General features: G+C 36.6%; 3 protein-coding genes across 11 annotated transcripts; 2 read left to right on the plus strand and 1 right to left on the minus strand.

The window, feature by feature from the left end:
- Positions 1-134: 134 nt before the first annotated feature.
- On the minus strand, positions 135-2,909 carry LOC120003010. 2 transcript variants are annotated; one of them, XM_038851895.1, is made up of 6 exons: positions 2,726-2,909; positions 2,358-2,500; positions 2,000-2,081; positions 1,770-1,886; positions 665-739; positions 135-459 (listed from the first exon to the last, which is right to left on the minus strand). In XM_038851895.1, exons 2-5 carry the CDS (start codon positions 2,477-2,479, stop codon positions 689-691), a joined length of 372 nt encoding a protein of 123 aa, XP_038707823.1. In that variant the 5' UTR covers positions 2,480-2,500; positions 2,726-2,909; the 3' UTR covers positions 135-459; positions 665-688. The 2 variants fall into 2 exon arrangements, with proteins under 2 accessions (XP_038707823.1, XP_038707822.1); XM_038851894.1 differs by lacking the exon at positions 135-459 and having other exon boundaries at positions 486-739; positions 2,726-2,908.
- Positions 2,910-3,537: 628 nt separating this feature from the next.
- LOC120001298 (serine carboxypeptidase-like 50) lies at positions 3,538-5,066 on the plus strand. Its single transcript, XM_038849549.1, has one exon. It carries the CDS (start codon positions 3,565-3,567, stop codon positions 4,984-4,986), a length of 1,422 nt encoding a protein of 473 aa, XP_038705477.1. The 5' UTR covers positions 3,538-3,564; the 3' UTR covers positions 4,987-5,066.
- Positions 5,067-5,705: 639 nt separating this feature from the next.
- On the plus strand, positions 5,706-23,246 carry LOC120002792 (ATP-dependent DNA helicase homolog RECG, chloroplastic). 8 transcript variants are annotated; one of them, XM_038851611.1, is made up of 20 exons: positions 6,648-6,912; positions 7,002-7,095; positions 7,844-7,926; positions 8,009-8,144; positions 8,895-9,209; positions 9,331-9,519; positions 9,614-9,726; positions 10,335-10,569; positions 12,086-12,249; positions 12,981-13,062; positions 13,882-13,971; positions 14,164-14,397; positions 15,491-15,562; positions 15,785-15,934; positions 16,024-16,167; positions 18,865-19,029; positions 19,507-19,590; positions 20,759-21,331; positions 22,319-22,454; positions 22,922-22,940. In XM_038851611.1, the coding sequence occupies exons 1-19, from the start codon at positions 6,884-6,886 to the stop codon at positions 22,409-22,411; spliced, it is 3,045 nt and encodes a 1,014-aa protein (XP_038707539.1). In that variant the 5' UTR covers positions 6,648-6,883; the 3' UTR covers positions 22,412-22,454; positions 22,922-22,940. The 8 variants fall into 8 exon arrangements, with proteins under 8 accessions (XP_038707542.1, XP_038707541.1, XP_038707543.1 ...); XM_038851609.1 differs by lacking the exon at positions 22,922-22,940 and adding an exon at positions 22,962-23,246 and having other exon boundaries at positions 6,649-6,912; XM_038851610.1 differs by lacking the exon at positions 22,922-22,940 and adding an exon at positions 22,975-23,246 and having other exon boundaries at positions 6,649-6,912.
- The last annotated feature ends 1,307 nt before the right edge of the window (positions 23,247-24,553 follow it).

Raw genomic sequence — 24,553 nt, forward strand, 5'->3', positions numbered from 1 at the left:
TTCTTCATAAAGTAAAGGTATCTCAGGGAAAAAGTTGGAGAAAGCAGAAGAAACAGCAAATGTGCAAAGTAGAAGAAATTTTTTTCTTTGCTGTTCTTTTCTGGCCATATTCATGCTTTTACACGAACTCATCATTAAAGACCAAAATATTCACTGATATTGATGAGTAAAAAATATACGAACAAAAAATATGCCATGATTGCAGTATAAGGAAACCAAAGGCACAATAGAATATGTCAAACAAGTTGTATTTCACATTAATGAAAGCACCAGACAGTCTTCATTAGCATCCAACGACTTGAAAGTTGAAATGTTACCAACCGCTCAGTTTATATATTATTGTCAAGAAATATCCATTTGAGCACCTGGAAATGAACTTGCACTCTTTCCTAGCCACTCCCATCGAGTTGTCCATGAGAAAGGAGGTGGAAATGCCGAAATGGTGATGATTGATTCTTTCTACGAGAATATACACAAGATAAGAATAAAAAAAATGTGCCATGATTGCAGTATAAGGAAACCAAAGGTACAGCAGGATATGTCAAACAAGGTTGTATTTCACATTAATGAAAGCACCAGACAGTCTTCATTCGTTTCCAACGGATTGAAGTGCTACCAACAGCTCAATTTATATATTATTGTCAAGAAATATCCATTTGAGCACCTGGAAATGAACTTGGACTCTTTCCTAGCCACTCCCATCGAGTTGTCCATGAGAAAGAAGGTGTGCTGCATATTGCTGCAAAGTATACACAGATGTTACTGTAGGGAGCCCAGAGTTGAACACCAATTTTATGCGATGCAGAATGCAGTGTAGTTAAAAGAGAACAACAAACAAATATCATTGTCAAGGTACATAAGTTGAACCATCAACCTGATGTTAGAGTAAGAAGCCAACAATAAATACTGATTTCATGCATAAAAAGAATCTATTATTGTCAAAAAAAAAAAAAAAACATTGTACAAGTATATGATTGGGACCATCAACCAAGACAGAAATAATTTGATTTGACAAACAATTTCTTCCAAAACAGTTGAACAAGCACCCATAGTCATAGTTTTTGATAAAGAGCACCATACTCATCAATAACAAGACAGAATGAACAAGAGAACTTAATAACAGTGAGGCCCTTTAATGAGACCTCTAACTATATATCACCAAGCCAACAAAAATTTCAGGGACTATCTGCTGCCCCGTTACTTTCTACTCACTCAAATAATACCAGACTAATCGTTTGGCCTTTTCATTACCGTTAACACATGTATCAGACCACCACATGAAACCTCTTTCACCACTGAATCCAATCCGTCTGCTTCTCTTCTAAAAATCTCACTTGAGTTTGTCAAGTTTGTCAAATTTCTCAAATGGAACACTGATAGTTCTAAGTTGGACATATTGATACCATGTTAGGTGATTTTTATCATCTTTAATCAAATTGACCTTTACACTAGATCAAACATATTTGTTTTCTATCTTACTTTCTGCATACTGCCACACATTCACATACTAATTTCATTTTTTTTTTTACTATATTGCAACTTGACAACCTAGCATTTTGTTATAAAGCATGGCAGGATAAACAGCACATATAAAATTCACCTTTAAACCTCAACAATCGAGCAATATTATTATTTCATTCTCTGTCTTTTTTTCTACAAACAAGCCAAGAGGGTTATCAAAAGTCCAAGTCCATTTCTAATATGAACATATACAAAGAAACAAAATTTTGAAGATAAACCAAAAAAATTACCACCATGGTAGAACTTACAGCATGATAAGCATACGGTGATTTTCCTTGACGCTCAAAGTGCTTAGCCATTATACAATACTCAATTGGTCCCCAATCTTCTGATTCAAAGCAATTCCCAAGTGCGGCTTTATATAACTGTAGAAATTCAACAACAAATTATGAAAAAAAATGTTCAGAAATATTTAAACATCAATCAAACACAAACCAATATTACAAACTAAACCTTTGAAACTCTTTTTCTCACAAACCTTAGTTGTGTCAGTTAACAACTCAGTTCCGGCAGGGTAAGATGCATAAAATTGGTCAGCTCTAGAATATCCAGCTCTTGTTCTACATAATCAAAGCAACAAAGCCACAAGAAAGAAGCGAAGAAAATCCAATGTCAGCAAAAGTAGACATGTCCAAATTACCAATTAATTAAGCTCTAGAAAACCTGCTCTTCTTCTACCGCCCCAAGAGCAATAAAACTTAATAAAGAAAGTATATAGACAAAAAAATATAAACATCAAAACTCAGACACGTTGGTAAACTCTTAACAAAGCAGCCAGAAGGACGGACGAAAGAGGAAGCATCAAAACTCATATTTACTTGAGTGCGATGACTCACGTATTACTCGTGTATGCGTAGCTCAAGACCGCAACAAAACCATAGAAACCAGTGTATGACACAATCCTGCGGAACTTTTGAATCTTCAATATTTCTTTAATCCCGTCGTATAGCATCATCATTGTTGGCTGTACTAAGGAGAACTGAAATCAAGATTTACGGTTCAGACAAAAAATCAAACAGGTTATGTGCATGGCACGTTAAAGAGACCACTAACATCAAACAATCAGCAATGGCACTAAGTAGTTCAGCTACCAAACAAGAAGATAAAACGAAAATAACAAAAATAATCTACAAATCGAACACCGAAACTAAACTGATATCCAATCCAGATCCGAGACAGAGACGGAGAAGAAGGAAAAAAATACCAGCGCGGAGGTCGAGGGTCGAGCAGAGAGTAGCTACAATAGCTTTTCCGTGGACAAAGAAACTGAAAATGAGAAGAGAGCAGTGAAGGTGATAGGAGGAGAAGTGACAACAACGGGGAGCTGCAAATCCGGTTTATTTGACGACCTTCAAATGAGTTAAGCGGCAGTGATTTTCTGTCTCGTTGACCAATACCTAGTCCTTTTGACTTTTTTTTTCAAAAATTTAACTGACCAATCATTAATTAATGACGATTATTTCAATTATTCAGTCAATTAACAGTTCGAATACCACTAAATAAGATTTGAAAATAACTGATAAATCGGGATTTTGTTGATAATTTTTTATCAATTGATCACCTCTAATTCTCCTCTAATTATTAAGTTTTGCATCCAAACAGTCAAATACGTTTTCCTCTAGATTTGTCTGCCACTTATAATTTGTAAATCATAGGCAGGGCTTAATGGCTTTAAAAAATTGGGTCATTATCAAAAGGAATAAAAAAGTAGGACATTATTTATTTCTATAACCCATTTGTGTTTGTCCCAAAATAATAAATTTAACAGAGTGTTTGATCCACATCTATGCAGTGATAGGTTTGTATTTATTTTTTGCTACAAATTTTCTTTTTAAATACCTTAGAGAATTATATTTGTGATTAGAATCGAACTTTAAATACACATATGTCTAACCCAATCGATCGTCAACCAAACAAACTCTCGTTGGTTTTTTGGCAACACCATGTATCGCCCAACTACATGCTTTACCTTACCAAAGGAAGAGAAGAAAAAACCTACAAAACCAATGCTCACCAAAAACAAAAAACACTAAATTAGTACAAATGCTCGAACACAAAGCAAAAGACACAGTTTCAACCTTTTCAGAACAGATGGAGTCAACGGGCCAAGTCTCCTTCCTCATTATCCTCCTATTGCTCTCCTTGTACCTTCTACAAGCCTCATCTGTACCTGCGTCGACTGCTGTCTTTCCAGATGAAGCTCTCCCCACCAAATCTGGCTATCTCCCCGTCAATCCAGCCACCGGCTCCGCGATTTACTACACTTACTATGAAGCTCAGAGCTCTACCTCTTCCCTTTCCCAAACCCCACTCCTCATTTGGCTCCAGGGAGGTCCTGGGTGCTCGTCTATGACTGGAAACTTCCTCGAGCTTGGACCTTGGCTTGTGACTAGTTCTTACAGTCAAAACGTCGAACGCATTACCCTCAAAGCCAATCCTGGGGCTTGGAACCGCATCTACGGCCTTCTTTTCCTTGATAACCCAATAGGAACCGGTTTTAGCATTGCTCCCAAGCCTGAGGAGATCCCAAGAGATCAGCATGCTGTCGCCAAGCACCTATTTGTGGCAATTACGGGGTTTGTAAATTCAGATCCAGTGTTCAAAAATCGCCCCATATATATCACTGGGGAAAGTTATGCAGGGAAGTATGTTCCTGCAATTGGTTACTATATTTTGAAGAAGAATATGCGGTTACCAGAGTCGCAGCAAGTGAACTTGGCAGGTGTTGCTATAGGTGATGGGTTAACAGACCCGGTGATACAAGTGAATACTCATGCCTTGAATGCTTACTATTCTGGTCTAGTCAATGAGAAGCAAAAGGGGGAATTGGAGAAAGCTCAGTCCGAGGCTGTTAAACTAGTTAAAATGGCAAACTGGAGTGCAGCAACAGATGCAAGAAACGGAGTGTTGAACTTGCTGCAGAACATGACAGGGTTGGTCACTCTGTATGACTTTACAAAGAAAGCACCGTACAACACAGCCTTGGTGACCAGATTTTTGAACCATGAAGTGGCCAAGAAGGCATTGGGAGTGAATGAGTCAATGGTGTATGACGATTGCAGCGATGTGGTGGGGGCTGTACTGCATGAGGATGTGATGAAGAGTGTGAAATACATGGTGGAGTTCTTGGTGAAAAGGAGTAAGGTTTTGCTTTATCAGGGACACTTTGATTTAAGAGATGGGGTGGTTTCAACTGAGGCATGGGTCAAGACAATGAAATGGGAGGGCATAGGAAGTTTTTTGAAGGCTGAGAGAGAGGTTTGGAGAGTGAATGGAGAGCTTGCAGGGTATGTGCAAAAGTGGGGGAGTTTGAGCCATGTAGTGGTGATGGGAGCTGGCCATTTTGTGCCAACCGATCAGCCAGTGAACTCTCAGGCAATGATAGAAGACTGGGTTTCGGAGAGGGGACTGTTTGGCCATCAGAAGGATCAAGCTTGGCCCTCATTTTCCAAAAGAGCTATTTGAATTCTGAAATGATTCTCCTTGCTGTTGTTTTATGATTTCCTCCTCAAACAATGAATAAATCCCACTTCTCTGATTCAACTTGCAATAGAGTATAAAACATTTCCATTCTGCATATAAGACTTCTGTTTGGTAAAACAAGACTTGCAACATTTGTATCACTAAATTTTGATTTACTTGTCTCAACAAAATTTCTAAGGCAGCAATGACCTTTGATCGTCATGTAATGGCGTTTGAGCTGGGTTTGTGAAAAAAAGAACGATGGGCAGCGGAGAGCAACTTCGCGGATAAAGCTTTTTCAAGATCTATCGGAACTGAAGCAATGAGTGCAGTACATCCCTTCTTTTGCATTTGAGTGACTATTTTGATGAGAATCTGCTTTGATTATTCTTGAAATGAGGTCTAAAATTATTGTTTGGTGTAGTGTAGTTTGACCATTGCAATGGTTTTATTGCTTCTTCTTTGACTGTCTTGCTATCTTGTGTCATTTTTTTTTTCTTCCTTTCCTGTTGCAGTATAATATTAAAACCTTTGCGCACATCTGGGAAAGGAACACCTGATTTGTCACATGACAGTAATTGTCATTAAGACCCATTAAAACTTGTATTAGTCTTTCCTTTTTTTCTCTTAGCTAAGAGAACGGTCACACGACCATTTAAATAATATAAAATGTTCAAAATAAGAAAATGATTACACGATTAAAACGCCGCACTTTGGCACTGCTAAATGAAACGGTGCCGCATTAGATAAAAGACTAAAGAGAGACCAAGACGGTGCGCATCATAAACATAAACATCCAGAAGACTTTTGAGACCGAGAAACGAACCCCAACGGCCCGAAGACTATCGACCGCGCGAAGGAGAAAGGCTGAAGAGCTTCAAGCAACAATCTGGTTTATCACGCGTCCACCGCAACCATCAAGCACATAACCCGTCGTATGATGCCATCAAGATTTGATGTAAAGGACACCTTGTAGAGTACCTACAGGTATTTCAGAGCCACTGATTCACACTGCTCTCCCTCGTTTGCCTAGCCGCCATTGAAATTTCTTCTTTACCCACATTCTTCCAGAGACGCTAAAAATGTTGATTCACGACCGAACCCTAAGTTTCTTCGTATATACATATAGACCGACTTGGCTCAGATGAATCAAGTCATACGAGCCGCTTCTTTTTTTCCCCTTTTATTATTTCTGATTTATTTGTATTAATCTTTCTGGTCAGACCCTAATATATCTTACTTTTAGATTTGTTTAGAAAATAGTCGTTTTTTTTTTATTTTGAAAAAATAAGGATAGGATTTTGGGGAAACCAAAAGTTTCCTAAAATTGTAAGTTAAAAAAATATTTTTATAACGTTGTTTTAGGAAAAAGAAGAAAAAGAAAAAGAAAAGAGAGAACGTTCATAAAGCGCGAAAAGTGCGATAGGGGTTTATTAGGATGGACATATGGCGGTGATGAGCCTATAAAAATGTTACTGGGGCTAACGTCTATATTCGTGCAGTTCAAACATTTCCTAGTTCAGGATTCGAGGTCTTACATAGAACTGGTGTTTGACGGAACTCTCTAGAGCTTCCTTTTTTCGCTAATCTCTGGTTTTCGGCTTTCCTTAATTGGCTGCTGGCATATCGTTTGGGTATTGAACTTTCTTATGTAATCTGGTGTTTGACGACACTCTCTAGCGTTTCCTTTCATTAATCTCTCGTTTCAGATTTCTTTGTTTGGTTGCTGAATTTATTGGGGAAAAGTTCACCGTGAACCTAGACTTTTCATGATTGTTTGGTTTTGAATTCCTTTTCAAATAGACGGCGTCCTATCTTCGTACTATTCCTTCAGGAAAGCAGATATAAACTCAAAATTTACGTTCTAGATTGAGTAATATTTCTAGTTCAATTGTTGTAGATGTTATTTTATTTAGGAGAAAGACACAGGTACACTTAATAAAATCTTAGATGATTTCGAGCTCTCTGTTGAAGTTGTTTGTTAACCTTAATGATTCACTCAAATATGTTTTTTGCAGCTTAGATGCTTGTGTTATTTGGGAATGTCCTGTCTGTGGCCTAAGGTTGTTTTGTATGGCACTTACGCTCTCAGTTGTTCAATCGTGTGGCGCGGTATGCATAAATTTCCGCAGAAATTTTGGTGTTTTTGATTCTGCAATACTTTTTTTTTTTCCTTTCTAAGATCGCAATTTTAACTAAATCCATACTTAATTAGCCTGGCTTTTGGCTTACTGTTTGATTTTGCATGCAATGGTGGATTATTATCATTAAGTTTTTGGTGAAGGCTAACTTGTGGAGATTAAAGCCCATGATTATTTCAGACTCTTCACATTGAAAGATTTTAAGGATTTATAGTATGATGCATTGCACATGGATATTTATACCACGACATTGGATTTGGACTTTGGAGCTTTGTAAAATGTTGCTTTTTTTGTTAGATTTTATTGATGATTCTTTAAGTTTTACATATTCACATAAGATGGATAGGATTGTAGGGTGGAGTTGAGAATAGTGGATTCTATAAAAGGCTAAGACGAATGCAAAACATTGGTGTCAACATTATAATGTTGTGTGAGAAGTGAAGTGAAAATATGACGGACTGTCAAGTCACTTTTTCTTATCTGCCGTTTTCTGGATGCTTTGAGTTAAATGCTTGTATCTATTATTCTTAGTGTCTTGCTGTCGCTGACGTCACGTTTCTAGTTGTTTAATTTGTCTAACATAAGTCTGCTGGTAATATTTATGTCATAAACATTTCTATTTCTTCCTGATAGAAGTATTCTTCTGGGAGCCTTTTTTGGTGGGTTTTGACATTTGTATGTGTAATGGTTCTTGAAATGAATTTTTTTTTTACCCTCAGTGTTTTGGTGGGAAGCGAGTGAGAAGTGATATTGTCTTCAAAGTGGAGATAGGATACTGGAATTCTTTGGGTACAAAAATGAGGTACTGTACAGTGTTCTTGTTATCACTTTAAGCTCGAGTATGGAGGTTTATACCCCTTCTTAACTGGCTACGTCATTCACAGGTTTAATAATTTCCTCTTATCCAAAGTATCAAAAATACATTATCGAGCAAAGCATAAATATGCAGAAAAGCTGCTGCAGGAAGTAGATGGTTATGAGACAAATGGCATTGGTGATCATCCGAAGCTGCTTGATAAGGTGCCTTCATAAAATATAACTGCATGAGTCTTTTGTGCTGGTTAATCCTCATAAAATTGATTTCTTTTTTATTTTGCTTCAGGTATAAACAATGCTTTGAATTTGATCTCTCTGTTTGAATTTATGTTTCTTTTTTCATGTCTTTTCTAATTGAGCTATAATGGGAACATCTCCTTTTTTTTAATGTCCAATTAATTTGTTTATACGACATTATAATGCAATTTGACTTATGAATGACTTTTATTAGGTATATGTTTTCCTATGACTCCGGCTTAAGTGCTTATCTATGCTCCATCCAGAGCGATATTATTTTCAAATTTACTTTTTACCCCTGTCAGTTTGGGCTTTATTTGCCCCTTTGTTTTCTCATCTATTCAAATCGCACTTTTCTTATAGTAGTATTTGCATGCGCATGGGTGCATATTGCAAGATCTTTCCTTGATTTGTTTCAATCGATGCAGACTTCATCATCTTGGATATGTGTATATTTCATTTGTTGTGCTATAGCACATATCTCTGTTAAGGTTAAATGGCATGCCTACCACTGGATGTTGATGCAAACTCTCTTACATCCTTTGCTCCATTTGGTTTGAACTTATTCTTTTGTAGTATAATTTTTTTCTTTTGCATCTTTAGCAAAACTCTTCAAAAACTTCACAAAGGATCAGGAAATTGTCTCCATTAGAGTGTGTTCCCTCTTTTATTTTGCCAGAAAAATTATCCACATATAGCAATTCTCTTTGCTTGTAGGTATCAGTTCTTATGCATTGTAATGGCTTTCATGATTCAATTGCAAATAAACGAGCCGGAAAACAATCTGGTCCAAGTTTTAAAGCTGCTATCGATGACTTTGATGCTTCCTTGGCACGTAGAAAGTATCCATCTATCATTTTGGGTAGTTCTCCTCTAGTTGCACTGTATGAAGAGAACCCAGTTTGCTCTGAAATGATGAGTGTATTACCAGCTTCAAGTTTAGAAGATTTTCCTCCTACATCCATGGGTGCTGAGTGGGTTCATTCAAATACCATCGGTGAACCATGGTGTTCTACAGATGCCACTGCAAAGGTGAACTCTCAAAATGGTCTTGGTGTTACTTTCCTATCACCTGACAGTATTTTGAAGGCGGATTTTCCTACACCAAAGGAATATTGAGATGACAATTTTTACTTTTCCTTTGCCATCTCAGTCCGTAACTTTGGAAGCTGAAGATAAATCCAATGATCCTGGGCTTACAGTCGAATCTCCTAGCAAAGCAGTGCTTATATCGGAATTGGATGCTGAATCTGTTGTGTTGTCCCTGGATAATTCTATCAGTTGCATTCCTGGATTGAGCAAAAAGTATTGCCGTCAACTGGAGAGCTGTGGTTTTCACACGGTGATTCTTTTGAGACCATATAAAAGCACTGCCTTCTAAAACTTGTGCTTGAAATTGGTCTTAGCTTCACACTGTACTTATTGTTTCCATGCAGCTAAGGAAACTGCTACATCATTTTCCTCGAACTTATGCTGATTTACAGAATGCCCAGGCAGAAATTGATGATGGACAATACATGATTTGTGTTGGGGAAGTCTTATCTTCTAGGTAAGCAGATATTTGTTGTTTGGTGATAATAGTTTTCTAGAATACATGCATATTGTTTTACTTTTGCATCGTCTTCATTGGATTTCAAGAAAGTTTTGTCCAGCTTTGCCTTTTATTATGGTCCCATGGATGTGCTTGGCTTGGTCTCTGAGGCATTTGGTGAGGGGAAATGAAATCTAATGCCTTGATGTACATGGAGTGAGCAGATTTCATAAGAGTGAGGGCTTTCTGTTCTTTAACAGTTAATGAACTGATATATCATAAATTATACTCTCTTGATAACTGAACATTTACAGTGATGGAAACATGAAGAACTATTACCTGAGGTCCTGCATGCCATGCTAATATTGTGAATATGATTAGTATTCTGTACGCAAAATTTTGTGACTTCTCATTAGAATAAAAGAGAATTCTAACTTCCATTAGAATACAAGAGAATTCTAACTTCTGATAAATATGATGTCGGAGGACCGTAAATCATAAAATACCCTTAATAGAAGATTATATGCCTTGTGAGACCTTTAGGTTTTGGCGTTAGTTTTGGAAAAAATGCAATATCGTTTACTATGCTTAACCGTGGAGAGAATTTATCATAATTTTTTTTCCAGGGGAATCAGGGCTGGCTACTCCTTTTCGTTTCTTGAAGTGGTTGTTGCTTGTGAGATTGCTAGCAATGAGGCAGCCCTTGAGCATGCTGTGGATGATACTGGTAGATTCGGAAAAAAAACAATTTACGTGCATCTGAAGAAATTTTTCCGTGGCACTCGTTTTGCTAGTCAGCCTTTTCTTAAGTGTGTTCAGGAGAAGCATAAATTGGGAGACCTAGTATGTGTTAGTGGTAAGGTAAGTTTTAGTTGTATCTGTTGTTGACCATTTCCTGTGCTTTTATTCTTATTCTTATTTGATTTTCATTTTCAAAATTATTGATATGTTGGTCATCGTGATTATATCACCTTTAGTTAAGGAAGCAATCAAATTCTTGGATTGTTTAACGGTGTCCCAGTTTACGCAATTGATCTTATGTTTTTCATCTGTTGTAGTAATATTTAAAGCATGTGGAATAGGAGTTTCAAAATTTATGGTATATACAATCCTTAACAAACTACCCATTTATGGGTATATGGTGGGTGGTTGTCATTGCATTGGAGAAAGGATTAAATGCTTGGCTTTCAGTCGTACCTAAAAGGGCCGGAACAAATTTGTTGACCTTGGGTGATTTGTTGGATTATTTGGAGAAAGAGGAACAAAAGACTTTTGTGAGGATGAATCATCAACGTGGGCCACAAGTGCTGAGGGCACTCTATTTTCTTTTTGTTTTTTTTTTTTTGGGGGGGGGGTATAACAACAATTGGTGTAAACAAAATTTTTTTTCGTAGATGTAATGCTTTCCCTCTCATATGTAGTTACTGTTAAAGAGCATTTCCTCTTTACTGCTTTCATTTCCTCTTTACTGCTTTTGGTCAATAAACTTTTAACCCTCACAAAACATGGGGAAAAGTGATGCTCAGACATGGAAGTGAGATCTGGAAGTTAGATGTGAACTCTAAATTACTGCGAACAGATTCTGGCCTTAATTTTCCTCTTTTTTCGTTTGATTTTACTGAATTTCGTGATATACATAGATATCCTTGATGTTTCTGGGTTACTTTCGCTGTTTCGCATCAATTACACTGACATATGTGCTTATGGATTCATGATGTAGTAACCTGCAAGTGACATAATGTGTGTTGGAACTTGGAAGTTAGACAATCTTTTTTTTTTGGAAAGATTCCATTTTTAAGATTCAGTGGCTCCTCAACTATACGACTGTGACATGATAAAAACAGATGATGCGACTATTGGCCGAGTTCTGTTGGGACAATTTGCTTTACTTTTAGAGTAAACCCTGGATATGAGCTCAAAACTATCTTGCTGGCATTGCTGATTGAATTTCGGATTTTTGTGATGCCAGGTTTTAGTGTTTTGGAATATGTTCAATGTGTAACATTTGAGTATTTTATTTGTATATTGGGATTAAAATAATAGGCAAACGTGTGACCTAGAGGTAGAGTTGCCGGGATGCAACCTAGAGGTCACAAGTTCAATTCCTTGAAACAGCTTCTCCACATAATATGTGGGGGTTAAGGTTTGCGTACATCTTGCATGTGCTAACCCCACCCACTGTGGGAGCCTTGTGCATGAGTGTTGTTTACCTTTTTTATCGGGATTAAATAGTTATAGTAGCAAGAACTTGCATATTTTTGTCAACCATAATGCACTATCGTAGTATTTATTTCTTTCGAAGTTGTATACATTTGTCTGAGTATTATATATAGTTGTCATGCGAATATTTTGCTCAAACCTTGTGCCTTGCTTCTAGGTGAGAACCATGCGTACTAAAGATCATTATGAAATGAGGGAGTATAATATCGATGCACTTATTGAGGAAAAAGATTCATCTCTTCAATTAGAAAGGAGGTCATATCCAATATACCCCTCAAAAGGAGGAATAAATCCTAATTTTCTTCGGACCATTATTGCAAGGTTGGTGCTTCTTGCCTCTTTTTTTTTTTTTAATTTTTTAAAGATTTTATGGAATCTATTATTTTGAATGAAAGACTGGAATCTACTTTGTTCTCTCTATTATGTTAGTGGACTGTGATGCTATCCTTTCGTAGGCCATTTCAAGAATGTGGTCCAGGGACATCTTGAACTTTGTTTGATAGCAGGATATTTGAAAAGGCAACATTTCCACCTTTTACCATTTGTATGCGTTTACAATTACAAGGCCGCTAATTTTAGACAGTGCATGGATCTAATGAAAGAATCTTTATGACATATTATGTCTGTCAGAGTGTCAGTGCAAGCAGTGTACTCTTTGTACAAACTAACGCACCTGAATTAGCTTTTTTACCACTCGGTATATGCTTTTTGAAGCATGAGTTTGGTTCTTTTGAAAGATAAAAAAAGTTAGATGCATAGCAGGAAGGCATTATGGCTGTTCTTTTGAGTGAAACGATCACGTCTATAGGTTATTGGCCATCGAATTCGCTGTATTCCCAATGGATGTATGCATCTGTTATGGCTTAAATTAAATGTATTCTATCATGTACCTATCATGGGTTCATTTTTTTGGGCCGGGAATTGGTTTTCACTTCTAATTTATTATTTTGCTTAAATTTCCTCAAGTATAGGAATATTTGGTTTTGAGTTTGTAATCTTGTGATTGTACTGATATGCAAAGTCATATATATATGATTTTTAATAACTTCCAGGGCTTTAGAATCCTTGCCTGCTGATGTTGATCCAATTCCTACAGAAATCACTCAGGAGTTTGGGCTTTTATCTCTCCATGATGTAAGGGACCTTTTTTTCCTATGAATTATTTGTTTATTTCTATTTGAAAAGATTTGAATCTCTGATAAAATTTTGCTTAACCTTCTATAATTTATATTATATTTTTGAATTATAAAATTTTTAAAGCACCAAAAGTGGGAAAGAGAAAGAAGTACAAATAAGTTATTTGTAAGGAGTACCAACTACCAAAACGATAATGTTTTCATAGACTGTATATTATAGAGTAGGGATGCTCAACAGTGGATATGGAAGGAATGACCACAACATCAGAAGTTACTCTGAGTTGATTTTTTATTTTTATGATGCTTGAGATTTTTTGCGCATGGGTTTTGGTATATGTTACATAGGGTTTTTAAAGTTAGCTCAGTGATTCAGAAACTCGATTCTAATCCTATATGAGTCATGAGTGTACCAAATTGGTGACCTTTGGGAAGTCTTGGTGTTGCACCCCTCCCAATACTAGAGTCCTACGAAAGGAATCCAAACATGTTAATAAAGGTAACTACACCTCTACCATTGAGTCACATGTTCTTATGTAATCCAAATATGTTAACATAAATTATAAACTATTAAAATTCGAATTACTTTACGTAACCTCTTCTAATGTCTTTCTGCATTGTAGTCTGTAGATGCTCAAGTTCGAATTTATTCATATAAAATTTCTTGCACCACATATTGGTTATTTATGAACTTGTTTTTTATGATGGAACATCTGCATGTCTTTTGCCATGTGCAAACTTAACTGAAACAACATTTCCTGCTGGTTTTTTGCACTTTTCACTTTTCAGTGCAGAGCTGAATATTTTGTTGATTATGCAGGCATATTTTGGAATTCACCAACCGAAAAATAAAGAGAGTGCTGATTTGGCTCGAAAGAGGCTCATATTTGATGAGTTTTTCTACCTTCAGGTCACTTGATTATGTGTTGGATTTTGACTGATTGATACTCTGGCATATGAGCCTGTTGTTTCTCATTATATATCTAAATTCCTTGTTGAAATTGCTAAGGTTGATTATGGTATAAGATCATATTACTTGTCTCGTGGCGTAAGGTTATATATATAATATGTCTCGCTAAGAATGCAACCTATATCTCTGCAGCTTGGACGCTTATTCCAAATGCTTGAAGGTCTTGGTTCACAAGTAGAGAAAGATGGGCTGCTCAATAAGTACAGAAAACCTGAACTGAATGCTACTTACGTGGAGGAATGGTCTAGTCTCTCAAAGAAGTTTTTGAGGGCTCTTCCATATTCTCTTACTTCTAGTCAGCTAAGTGCTATCTCAGAAATTATATGGGATCTTAAGAGACCAGTCCCAATGAATCGGCTCTTACAGGTATTTGATTTTACTCAGCGTTCCCATTCATTAGTCTCTTTATCCACTTCGACTTTTATTGAAGTCACTTTTTAGTTTGTGGTATTCTTCAAGTATTATAATGATCTTGAAGTTGTGACGTCTAAATTTTGATCTGAATAGATGGTCCTCATGCATATATCTTTTTCCTCTCAGTCATTAAATTTACTTGATTTGTGATACAAGGGATGGGTTTTATAGTTTTTGGATCATGGGGAGTTTGTGGTTCAAGGTAAGGACTATGACTTGTGTTTTATCTAAATCTTGCGACTTGCAATGTTCTTGCTAAATATGATGATGCATGAGAGAGCATATTTTGAGAATGAATTGGCCATGTGAGAGTAATATTTACTCTCTCTCTCTCTCTCTCTCTGGCTGAATACCATTATTCTCCCCCTCTTCATTGTTGGCTGCCTCTTCCTCTCCTTATTGTTTTATTTTCCAACTAACAATTATCTAGTTCAGCTTTTTTGGCCTACATAATAAGCAAACTTTTACCTTTTCATCGATTGAGCGTTGCACCTTTACCAAGGAGATTCAACTCGAGAATTTTTTGGATTTATTCAAAATATGGTGTTCCATCTATAATTAGGACATTCAACTCAAGCATAAGTCTTGCTAGTCGCTAGGGTTCTGGTTGTAGTTCAAGTATCTGTCCACAACTGGATCTGAGATTTCAGTATGACCTAAGCCACCTGACCAGGATTATTAGAGGACACATTGGTGTGTGTGAGGGATATCTGGAGAGGGAACCAATGTGAAGAATAAACAGAACTTTGAAGGTGTTTCAGGAATTTAAATCTGCGAGTTTAATACAATATCCCTCTTATATTCTCGGAATCTCTCACTGTGTCAACTGTGAATCTAATCCAAAAGCCAACAACCTATATCGGTCAGAGCTATATCTTAATTGTCATCCTTTTCTTTTCTCTCACTTTCTTGGTAGCATAATCTTTTCTGAAAGGAAGACAACATGGATGTGGCGTCAAGAATGTCGAGATAGACTCTTCTTTTCAATGACCTATTATTGGAAACAGAAAAAAGCTGCTGCTTAATATGTTGATACATCTTTCAGGGTGACGTTGGGTGCGGGAAAACTGTGGTAGCTTTTCTGGCATGTATGGAGGTCATAGGCTCTGGGTATCAGGTATGTTGCGCAAATAATATTGTATACATGTCATCTATATGCATCTTACACAGCTATTTTGTGGCAACGATTGCATGGGACGTTCGTGATTTACAATATATATGTTTTGCTTCTCTTTCTCGATGTTTCAGCCATATGCTGCTGTTCTGCTTCAGTTTACAATTAACACGAAGATTTGGTACATTTTATGACAATGACTAATTTACATTATCTTCTCTTTAGGCCGCTTTCATGGTTCCAACTGAGTTACTGGCAGTCCAGCATTATGAGCACATGCTTAGTTTGCTAGAAAATATGGACGACCAGACCAAACCTACTATTGCATTGTTAACTGGTTCGACTCCATCAAAACAATCACGGATGATTCGTCAGGCATGCTTTAATTTATGGTACTACGGGTTATTGTTCATGAACTGTCTCTCTGTATCTTGAGTTTGTGTTATTGGCTTTATTGTACGCAGGATCTCCAAAGTGGTGATATTTCTTTGGTTATTGGAACACATAGTTTAATAGCTGAAAAGGTAGAGTTCTTTGCTTTGCGCATTGCCGTGGTGGACGAGCAACATCGCTTTGGTGTGATTCAGCGAGGAAGATTTAACAGTAAGGTTGTTTTCTTTCACTTGGTGTAATATTATGTCATTTGAAATACTTTATGAACTATTTAGAGGTTTTAGATCCCATTGCATTGCCTTATTATTGTTGTTTTATGATGAGGAAGCTATTCACGGCATTTCCACATGAACAAATGGCAATGATTGCACTTTGTGTTTTGATGACCAATATTTATTGATCCATTGTTATGAATGAATAAGAACTTTGCAGTTCATAGTAGGTTTTACCGAATTCGAATGTGGGTTCTCTAACAGCGAAATTGGAACTGAAGAATTCCCTTTCATTATCAAAGCTGTAATCCCAAATATGTGGATTCAGCTACATGAATGTGATAAGGTTTATTTCGGGTCGGTCAACAACTTGGATTGTCTTTCCATTTAACCTGGTCTAAAGCTACACTTTTTACTAATATTTTATTGTTTATATCGTTCTTTTATTACTTACATCCTTGTATTTTGCAGCGTCCTCTTAAGAGCACATCTTACTTGAGTTTCTCAATCTTTTACTACAGTAAAAGTTCGAAAAGCTCTATTTTGGTTAATTTCTATGAAAACTCAACTTGTTGGATCAAAACTGGGAAGATGAAAACACAAGTAATAAGCACACAAGCCACAGACATTCAGTGATATGTTGTGGTTAAACAATGTGCTTAAGTATAAGAGGAAGTTTCTTCCATAAAGTCTCTTAAAAATTTAGCGATGTCTCCCTGTTGATCGTTGCATTTGAGGTCCCCTTGCACTACTCCAACCAATGGCCTTGTCTACTTACTCTCCTATTGAATATGAGTCTTCAATAATCTTGGCCCGGGAAAATAGGCACCTCCTAAAGATGCATTAAATCTTTCTGTATCTTATTAGATAAAGGTTATGGAAAACCTGGGTTAAAGTCAGGGTGGCATCTCCTTGGTTCTCTGCTATAAAACAGAGGGAAAGATTAAATTCATCTCTTATCTTTCTATGAAATTTTCTTTGTTGTCTTTGTTGTTTGAAGTCCTTTTTTTTTACCTCTCAATTGTGTCTCAGAGACAATAAGAAAAAGAAACAGAACATGTTGACGTTTGAAGACCAGGATTGTTCTTGTAGAAAAATGGAGTACCTGTTAATGTTCAATGATTTAGAAATCATGGTTACCAAATTTATCGTGTATGAATGAGCTAGGTTGACCATACTTTTTGTTTAATATAGGATTCAGGGTCTTTATATCATCCTTGTAATGTCAAGTTCTAAGACTCAAGTATCTCAGCAGTGTAGAGCACGTTCTCATTAAGTGTTTGATACTTGATTCTTTAAGAAGCTGTGGGGTAAAAGGCTTACTATCATTCTTTTTGGGATGTAGCAGTCTACTGCTTACTGTAATCACCTCTTTGTCATATTTGATGTTTCAATCTGAGGCCTTAGGATAGATTTGTCCGAGCCCCATGGTTGATTGTGTGGCTTTTGTTAGAGTGAGCCAAAACTTTGACGTTGGGTCTTATTAGGAGAGCATGAATCAGGATATAAAACAACTTATGTGGTGGTTGGTTTTGTCAAAATGCCAATTTGCCCCTCTGATTGGTGGATCTTACGTAGAAGCATTTAAGTATAGCAATCATCCTGACCTTATGAAACCTCATACCTATATGTGTGGTTCTAGGAACAATAAACTGATGTTTAGCCTGGTGAATGACACGTCGATTATCACAATGAAACTGAAAAGCTCTTTGAGTTATAGCATTGGCCTCCAACTAATAGACCCTCCTGCATGTGTAAAAACATATGCCTTGTAATAAATCTCAGGTTATCAAAGATCATTTGCATATAATCTGTGTGGCTGGATTAAAACCTTCCAGGATTTGCCATATGATTTGCAAGTATGTTGAGTACGTTTGGTACAATCCATGATTAACATCAACCACCAAGACACCATGATAAGGTCAAGGAATACCCTTGGGTCTGTGCATGTGGTGTAGTCCTGATATTCAATGCTGCATTCAGGAAAGGCCATGGATCTAATCCAGTGAGCGGAATCTGTGGATTCCTTAGGAATTGGGACAGTCCTTGCAACATCGTTAACATCCTTGGCCTCAAAATGGTTTTTCTCGCAGGAAAAGATACCACTGAGGGAACAAAAACCCACATAGTACGTCCGAACAACCCTGGAACCTTTATCAGGTTGCTAGATTTATATCCTTATTCATGTTCCCAGAAATAATCATCCATCTGCAGAAGATGCAAACCATGTCAGGCTCTGATTTATGTTCATGACTGCTAATAATCCATTTAGAAAATACTAGCATATGGTACCATTGAATATCATCCATCTTGCATTTCTACATTATCCGACAGTAGCATGAAGTGGTTTGTCGAGGATGTTTTATGAATTTGGCCTATAACATAGTAAATTCCAATATCATTTCTATCTAGCCTCTTTTAGTTACTTAAAGCTTCTTTGCTTTCTATTTTTGTCAGTTTCTTATATTGAATTCTTTGTCTAAGTTGGACTTGATTGATTCACATCATTCATGGTTTGAGCAACAACTAGCATGTCATCATTAATGTCTAATTGTCTATAATGTCTAGAACCAGTGATAGCAACTTTGTAGTGAAAACTATTATCATATCCAATTAAATGTCATATAGTAGTCAAAACTCTTGCATCATTTCTGGAGAAATGCTCCACTTTAAAGGAAATGTTTTTTGATATTCATAAAGTTGCAGTTGTATTATTCCTCCATAAGTTCGAGAATGGCAGCAGCTAATCCAGATACGTCAGTCAAAAATGATGTTTATATGGCGCCACATGTTCTTGCCATGTCAGCCACTCCTATCCCAAGAACACTTGCACTGGCTTTATATGGGGATATGTCTCTGACACAGGTATGTACCATCTGATTCTTTACTGTTGTATTATTTTGAGTCCTACTGAGGGACGAGACATTCTATTATTTGTAATGAAGAGTTTTAACAACTCCTTTTAGCAAGGATCTCGCAGGAGAGGTGTGATCGGGGAAAGGTAAGATGTATGTAGTATTCCCCCCCCCCCCTGCGGTGTGGTTCTTTCACATTTTGAACATGTGACCGACTATGTTGCAGTGAAACAACTTTAACATTAGGTCACTACTTGCAATGGAGAGTGCTTGAAGAAAATCGGGAAAAAAATTGGTTTATTCGATAGATTTGAAGTCTTAAAGTATTAAAAACTTCCTTCCAGCAAATGATAGGACATTATGAAGTTTAGTGCTATCATTGCTGAGTGGACCCCACAAATTCCTGAATTTTATGGGTCAGTTCCATATCTCCTTTCATTTAATGGACTAGACTGAGAATTATTTTTCCTTTGATTCTAAATCACAGATAACTGACTTACCTCCCGGAAGAGTTCCAGTTGAAACATACCTTATCGAAGGAAATGATAGTGGCTTTGAGAACATGTACAAGGTAAGGGTCTTGTATCTATCATTTTACTTGTTTGATATTTTAAACAAGATGCTTCATGGAACTTCATTGATGTAATAGTACCAAGTTGATTAGCTTTACAATTGATTTCTGCTTTTCAAGACAAGAAGGCAATTGGTGATAAATTTTGATACTTACTATCCTCAAAATGGCTTTGTGAAAGCAATTAAATAAGATATTTGCTTACTAGTTGAGGCAAACCCACATTGCTTTTGGAAATTTGAAGAGCTTTGTTTATCTCATATCAGAAGTATTACTGGAAGGAGACAAATCTTTATGAAGGTTCTTTTTCCATGATTTCTTTTGTTAGTTCCAATTGCAAACTGATAATATTACAGGATTACATGCTATTGTTTAATTCTGCTTACTTTTGCATTCCTTGATTGTTTGGATGGAACCAGTAAAGCTGAATGCCTGGAGATTGATTTTGGCAAATGCAAATTCTTATAGAAAAGTTACAACAATATGTGCAATTTCTTGACCTATTTGTGGGTAGAAATATATGTCATATTAAAAAATCACTAGTGTTTCATGGTATTTTGTGTGATTAAAGAGTACCCGTGAAGTTGAAGGGTGTTTACTATTAATAGATTACTGGCTGAAAATAATAAATGAAGCATAAAGGAGAATGTTTATGCTAAACGTGCAACGACACAAGAAATGAAGATACGAAATGATTTGATGTATGGTGGAGGTAGCTCTGATTGAGGTAGAGGTCTTGCTTTCAATTATTACTTGTATGATGAGCTTTGGTCCTAAACTCTCCTTGAACTAGAACATCTTCAAGCACATTTTAAGCTGTGTTTCAATTTTCACTCAGTTACGCTCCTTATGGAAATGGATGTGTGTTGTTTTCTATAAAAATGCAGCATTGATCACAAAGAAATAAATTGTGGACCCTGGCTATGTTCGTTGTTTAATGATTGTGGGATGAAACAATTGCTGTCTTAATCTTAGTTTCTGAAACATATAGTTAAATGGAATTCAGTTTGTCATAATTTATAATTGAAGGGATTGATGAATTAATTTGTACAATGGTTTTTGACTTGTATTGACTTATTTAATAGGCATAACATTGAGAATTTTGTGAATTCTTTCTTCCATTACTTTTGATGTTATTCGGCATCTGAAAGCCTCTCATGTGGAACAGATGATGCTTGATGAGTTAGAAGATGGTGGGAAAGTGTATCTAGTGTATCCAGTCATTGAACAATCTGAGCAACTGCCTCAACTTCGTGCTGCTTCTGCAGATCTTGAAGTTATATCAGACATTTTTGAGGATTATAACTGTGGATTATTACATGGAAAACTGAAGAGTGATGAGAAAGATGAAGCATTGAGACGCTTTAGATCTGGGGAAACACATATACTTCTTTCTACTCAAGTGATTGAGATTGGCGTCGATGTTCCAGATGCCTCTATGATGGTTGTTATGAATGCTGAGAGATTTGGAATAGCTCAGTTGCACCAACTTAGAGGACGAGTTGGTCGGGGTGTGAGGAAGTCTAAATGTATATTATTGGCATCAACGGCAAGCAGCTTAGAAAGGTTAAAGGTGCTAAAAAACTCATCAGATGGTTTTTACTTGGCAAATATGGATCTTCTTCTCCGTGGACCTGGTGATTTGCTTGGTAAAAAACAATCAGGACACCTTCCAGAGTTTCCTATTGCCAGGTTGGAAATAGATGGAAACATTCTGCAAGAAGCGCATGCTGCTGCCCTGGTAAATGCTATTTTCCTATTATGATCTCACTCATTGAATAATTTTGTTTTGATCTTATGATCTGTATGGATTGTGCGTAATTATTATAGATATATTTTTGGAGGTTTATTGTTGAGCTCTCTGCATGTAAATTGAATCATGTTGGAATCTTTTATCAGGTACTGGTTCAAATGTCAAAAGAATAGTATAACTGCTGGTTTTTTGACGAGTATAAAAATATCAATTGTTGAGGAAGTTTTAAAGGACTAGTACATAGGGATATGTGTTTTGGGTAATGTACATTTGAAATTCTATATGGCAGATTTTTAGTTCAACTTTAAATCTGAAAATTAGAGATGGGTATTAAAGAAAAGTGATCCTCCCTTAGACTAAAGGGCCTTTTTGTTCCAACAGGTCCCGTTGAGATCTGTTACATGCTTTCAATTTTTCAGATTTGTATATTGACTTCATCATCACAAATATAAAGGGAATATATGCATGAAGAGTTGCGTGGAAGTGTGTGTTCTTCATTGCATAAGCCTTTATATAGGCAAATATGGGTACAAAGGACACAGAGAACATAGAGTTATGCACAAAGAGGTTATACTCCCTTTATGTTTGTGATGAAGGTATCTTGTCATTTGGAATGATATTCTTTCTTGACAATAGAGTAGTGTGAAGTCAGAGGTGCTGAGGCCTGAGTGACTTGTGGTTCCTATGCTTGAGAGTTGAGACTTGGGATGTAGTTTAATGCATGTTTAGTGGTTTATAATGATTTAATGAGAAGGTTGCAATTGAAAAGGTTGCTGATTCATTCAGTCTTGACACGTGACTCGTGGAAGTGCCAAGTTGAGAAACCCATGCTTCATAATGCTTTAGCAGTCATTCCAATGGATAATTTCTCAGTGCTTTGTCTATGTGCTACGTAATTTGTTTTGCATTGAAAATCAGTGCTACTTAACTGTTTCCCTAATGTATAGATTATGTTTGTAAAATCTGGCTATGCAGAAAATCTTAGGTGATTCTCATGATTTGAAGAGATATCCAGCACTCAAAGCAGAACTTAGCATGAGGCAGCCACTCAGTATTTTGGGTGACTGAACTGTTGCTGTGGGAGCTTGAGGATATTAAATCCATGCCAAAGGTATTATGTCTTGTACCTGATCACTCAAATCTGCATCATGAACTGTTGGCCACTATTTTGTACAGTTCTGTTGATAAATCTATCCTAGTTTGTAGCTGCTCTACATCATGTAAATTGTCACTGTATGTAACTGCAGCTGTGCTTCTAATGCCAACATTCGTATGTTTGTTACATGGTTACTTCCTTTTTTGGTAGATGTTTTGGATAATTTGAATTTTATATGATGATCAAAGAAGATGGCTGCTTAGTTTGGGACTGCTTCTAATGCCAACATTCTTATGTTTGTTGCATAATTATTCCCTTTTCTGGTAGATGTTTTGGATACTTTGAATTTTATATGATGATCAAATAAGATGGCTGCTTAGTTTGGAACTCTGAAACTGTAATTCAAACAGCATAATAGCTTTACTGCATGGAGACTGGTTCTTGAATATTGAAAGTGCTATCGTTCCTTTTTGTTCTTTCAGATGCATGCGTACATATAATTTTAGAACTAATTATCTTCAGTGCAATGTGCAAGTGTCGGGCAGATACATTGATAAAGGTGAATATGTATGGGCCTCTGTTTTTACATTCTGGCCCATGTATCATCTAGCTGGATGGGCCAATGGCTTCCACTCTTAACAGGTTTTGTCTCTTCCTTATGAATTTTATTAGAAGTACTTGGTTAGATGATCATGCATGCCTTCCATAATTCCTACAATACCAAAAGTACCAAACCAATGAGCTAGTGATAATTCATATGATTTTGCACATGACATTATTATGATGTGCTACGAATTTCTTCTTTCTCCTTAATGATGTGAACTAAATAATAGTAAACTGAGAAATGAAACAGTAACTTGGTCTTGACCTTTGATAATTGCCGGTGATTAGCTGTTAAACAGAATGGGTTAGTGGACCAATCAACGTCTAGCAATACGACAGACCTATGAATTTGATGGGTGAAAAGTTAGATACCTAGATAATGATCTTAATGTCGGCAAGCATATTTTTTACGGTGCATTTTGAAAGTCGAATTTCCTTTACCCTCTCACAAAGCATATATGCTAATCTAAGAAACGCTGATTGTTCACAGTGATTAACTAAGGAAGTCTTTGGGTAGTATAAGTCTAGCAGTGGACCAACATGCCATCCACTGAGATTACATGACATGGTAGTCTTCAAGTTTATTCATGATCCACACCAGTGAATAAAACAGTAGTTCAACTGTTCAAGGGGAGGACAAGCAGACAAGGGGGACCCAGTTCGGTTCCCTAACCCATCATCTAAGTGGGGTCACTTGGGGGTTTCAATGTTTCTTTGTCTGTCCATAACCTAATCATCAAGGTTGGCCCCACATAGCCACGCTTTTGCCCTATAATTTATCTATCTTTGCTCCCTCTTTAGAAAGTTGCGTCTGGTCTGTGCCGCGCGGGGGTGTGTGTGTGTGTGTATCGTGTTGTGTACCAAATATGGCAATCATGCAAATGCATGGCCAGTATCCATGAGTGATGACTCACATGACCTGACAATTTGCCCAAGCATGACGGCCTTGCCACGGCAAATCTTGAAATCATGTGTCTTTAATCGAACTAGAACTAAAATGATTTAAAGCTTTGGCATTAAATGCAGTTTAAAACTAAGGCCTGGCTCCTCTTTACTCCTTATACCATATTAAATATACTAATACGATTCTTAGTGTAGGATATAATAGAATTCCTTGTTTTAATTTGAAACTTCATTATGGCAAACAATTTATGTTTAGTTTATTATGTTGTTGATTATGTTGTTGTGGGAGCCCCAAAGGGTGATTGGGCTGCTTAGGAATAATCTACCAAAAGTCATCAAGGTTTGGATTGCATTCTCTAGCTACCTTGCAATCTTATGAGTTAGTAAGTATTAAAATAAAATTTGAAGAAAGATGATGTTCCTTTGTTCTATATATGGGAGATTTCTTTGTTCACTTGGTCTGCCACTAATTGTAGCAAAATGGATGAAGCCTTTTGAGCATATAGTATTGACAATATTTCAGAAGTGCAAATAAAACAAGAAAATCCCACATATTTAGAGATAAATGAATAGAAAAGTCAAATAAATGTTAAATATAATGTATGTCA

Source organism: Tripterygium wilfordii, chromosome 7 (assembly GCF_013401445.1).
Source record: "Tripterygium wilfordii isolate XIE 37 chromosome 7, ASM1340144v1, whole genome shotgun sequence".
In the NCBI taxonomy this organism is placed as follows: Eukaryota; Viridiplantae; Streptophyta; class Magnoliopsida; order Celastrales; family Celastraceae; genus Tripterygium; species Tripterygium wilfordii.

Excerpts from the sequence above, each read along its gene's own strand:
- LOC120003010 (XM_038851895.1), bottom strand. The coding sequence starts at position 2,479 with ATGATGATGCTATACGACGGGATTAAAGAAATATTGAAGATTCAAAAG. Across the intron at positions 1,887-1,999 it reads TGTTAACTGACACAACTAAG|TTATATAAAGCCGCACTTGG; the intron begins GTTTGTGAGAAA and ends GAATTTCTACAG. Across the intron at positions 740-1,769 it reads CACCGTATGCTTATCATGCT|CAATATGCAGCACACCTTCT; the intron begins GTAAGTTCTACC and ends TATACTTTGCAG.
- LOC120001298 (XM_038849549.1), top strand. The coding sequence starts at position 3,565 with ATGCTCGAACACAAAGCAAAAGACACAGTTTCAACCTTTTCAGAACAG.
- LOC120002792 (XM_038851611.1), top strand. The coding sequence starts at position 6,884 with ATGTTATTTTATTTAGGAGAAAGACACAG. Across the intron at positions 9,210-9,330 it reads CTACAGATGCCACTGCAAAG|TCCGTAACTTTGGAAGCTGA; the intron begins GTGAACTCTCAA and ends TTGCCATCTCAG. Across the intron at positions 13,063-13,881 it reads GGCTTTTATCTCTCCATGAT|GCATATTTTGGAATTCACCA; the intron begins GTAAGGGACCTT and ends TTGATTATGCAG.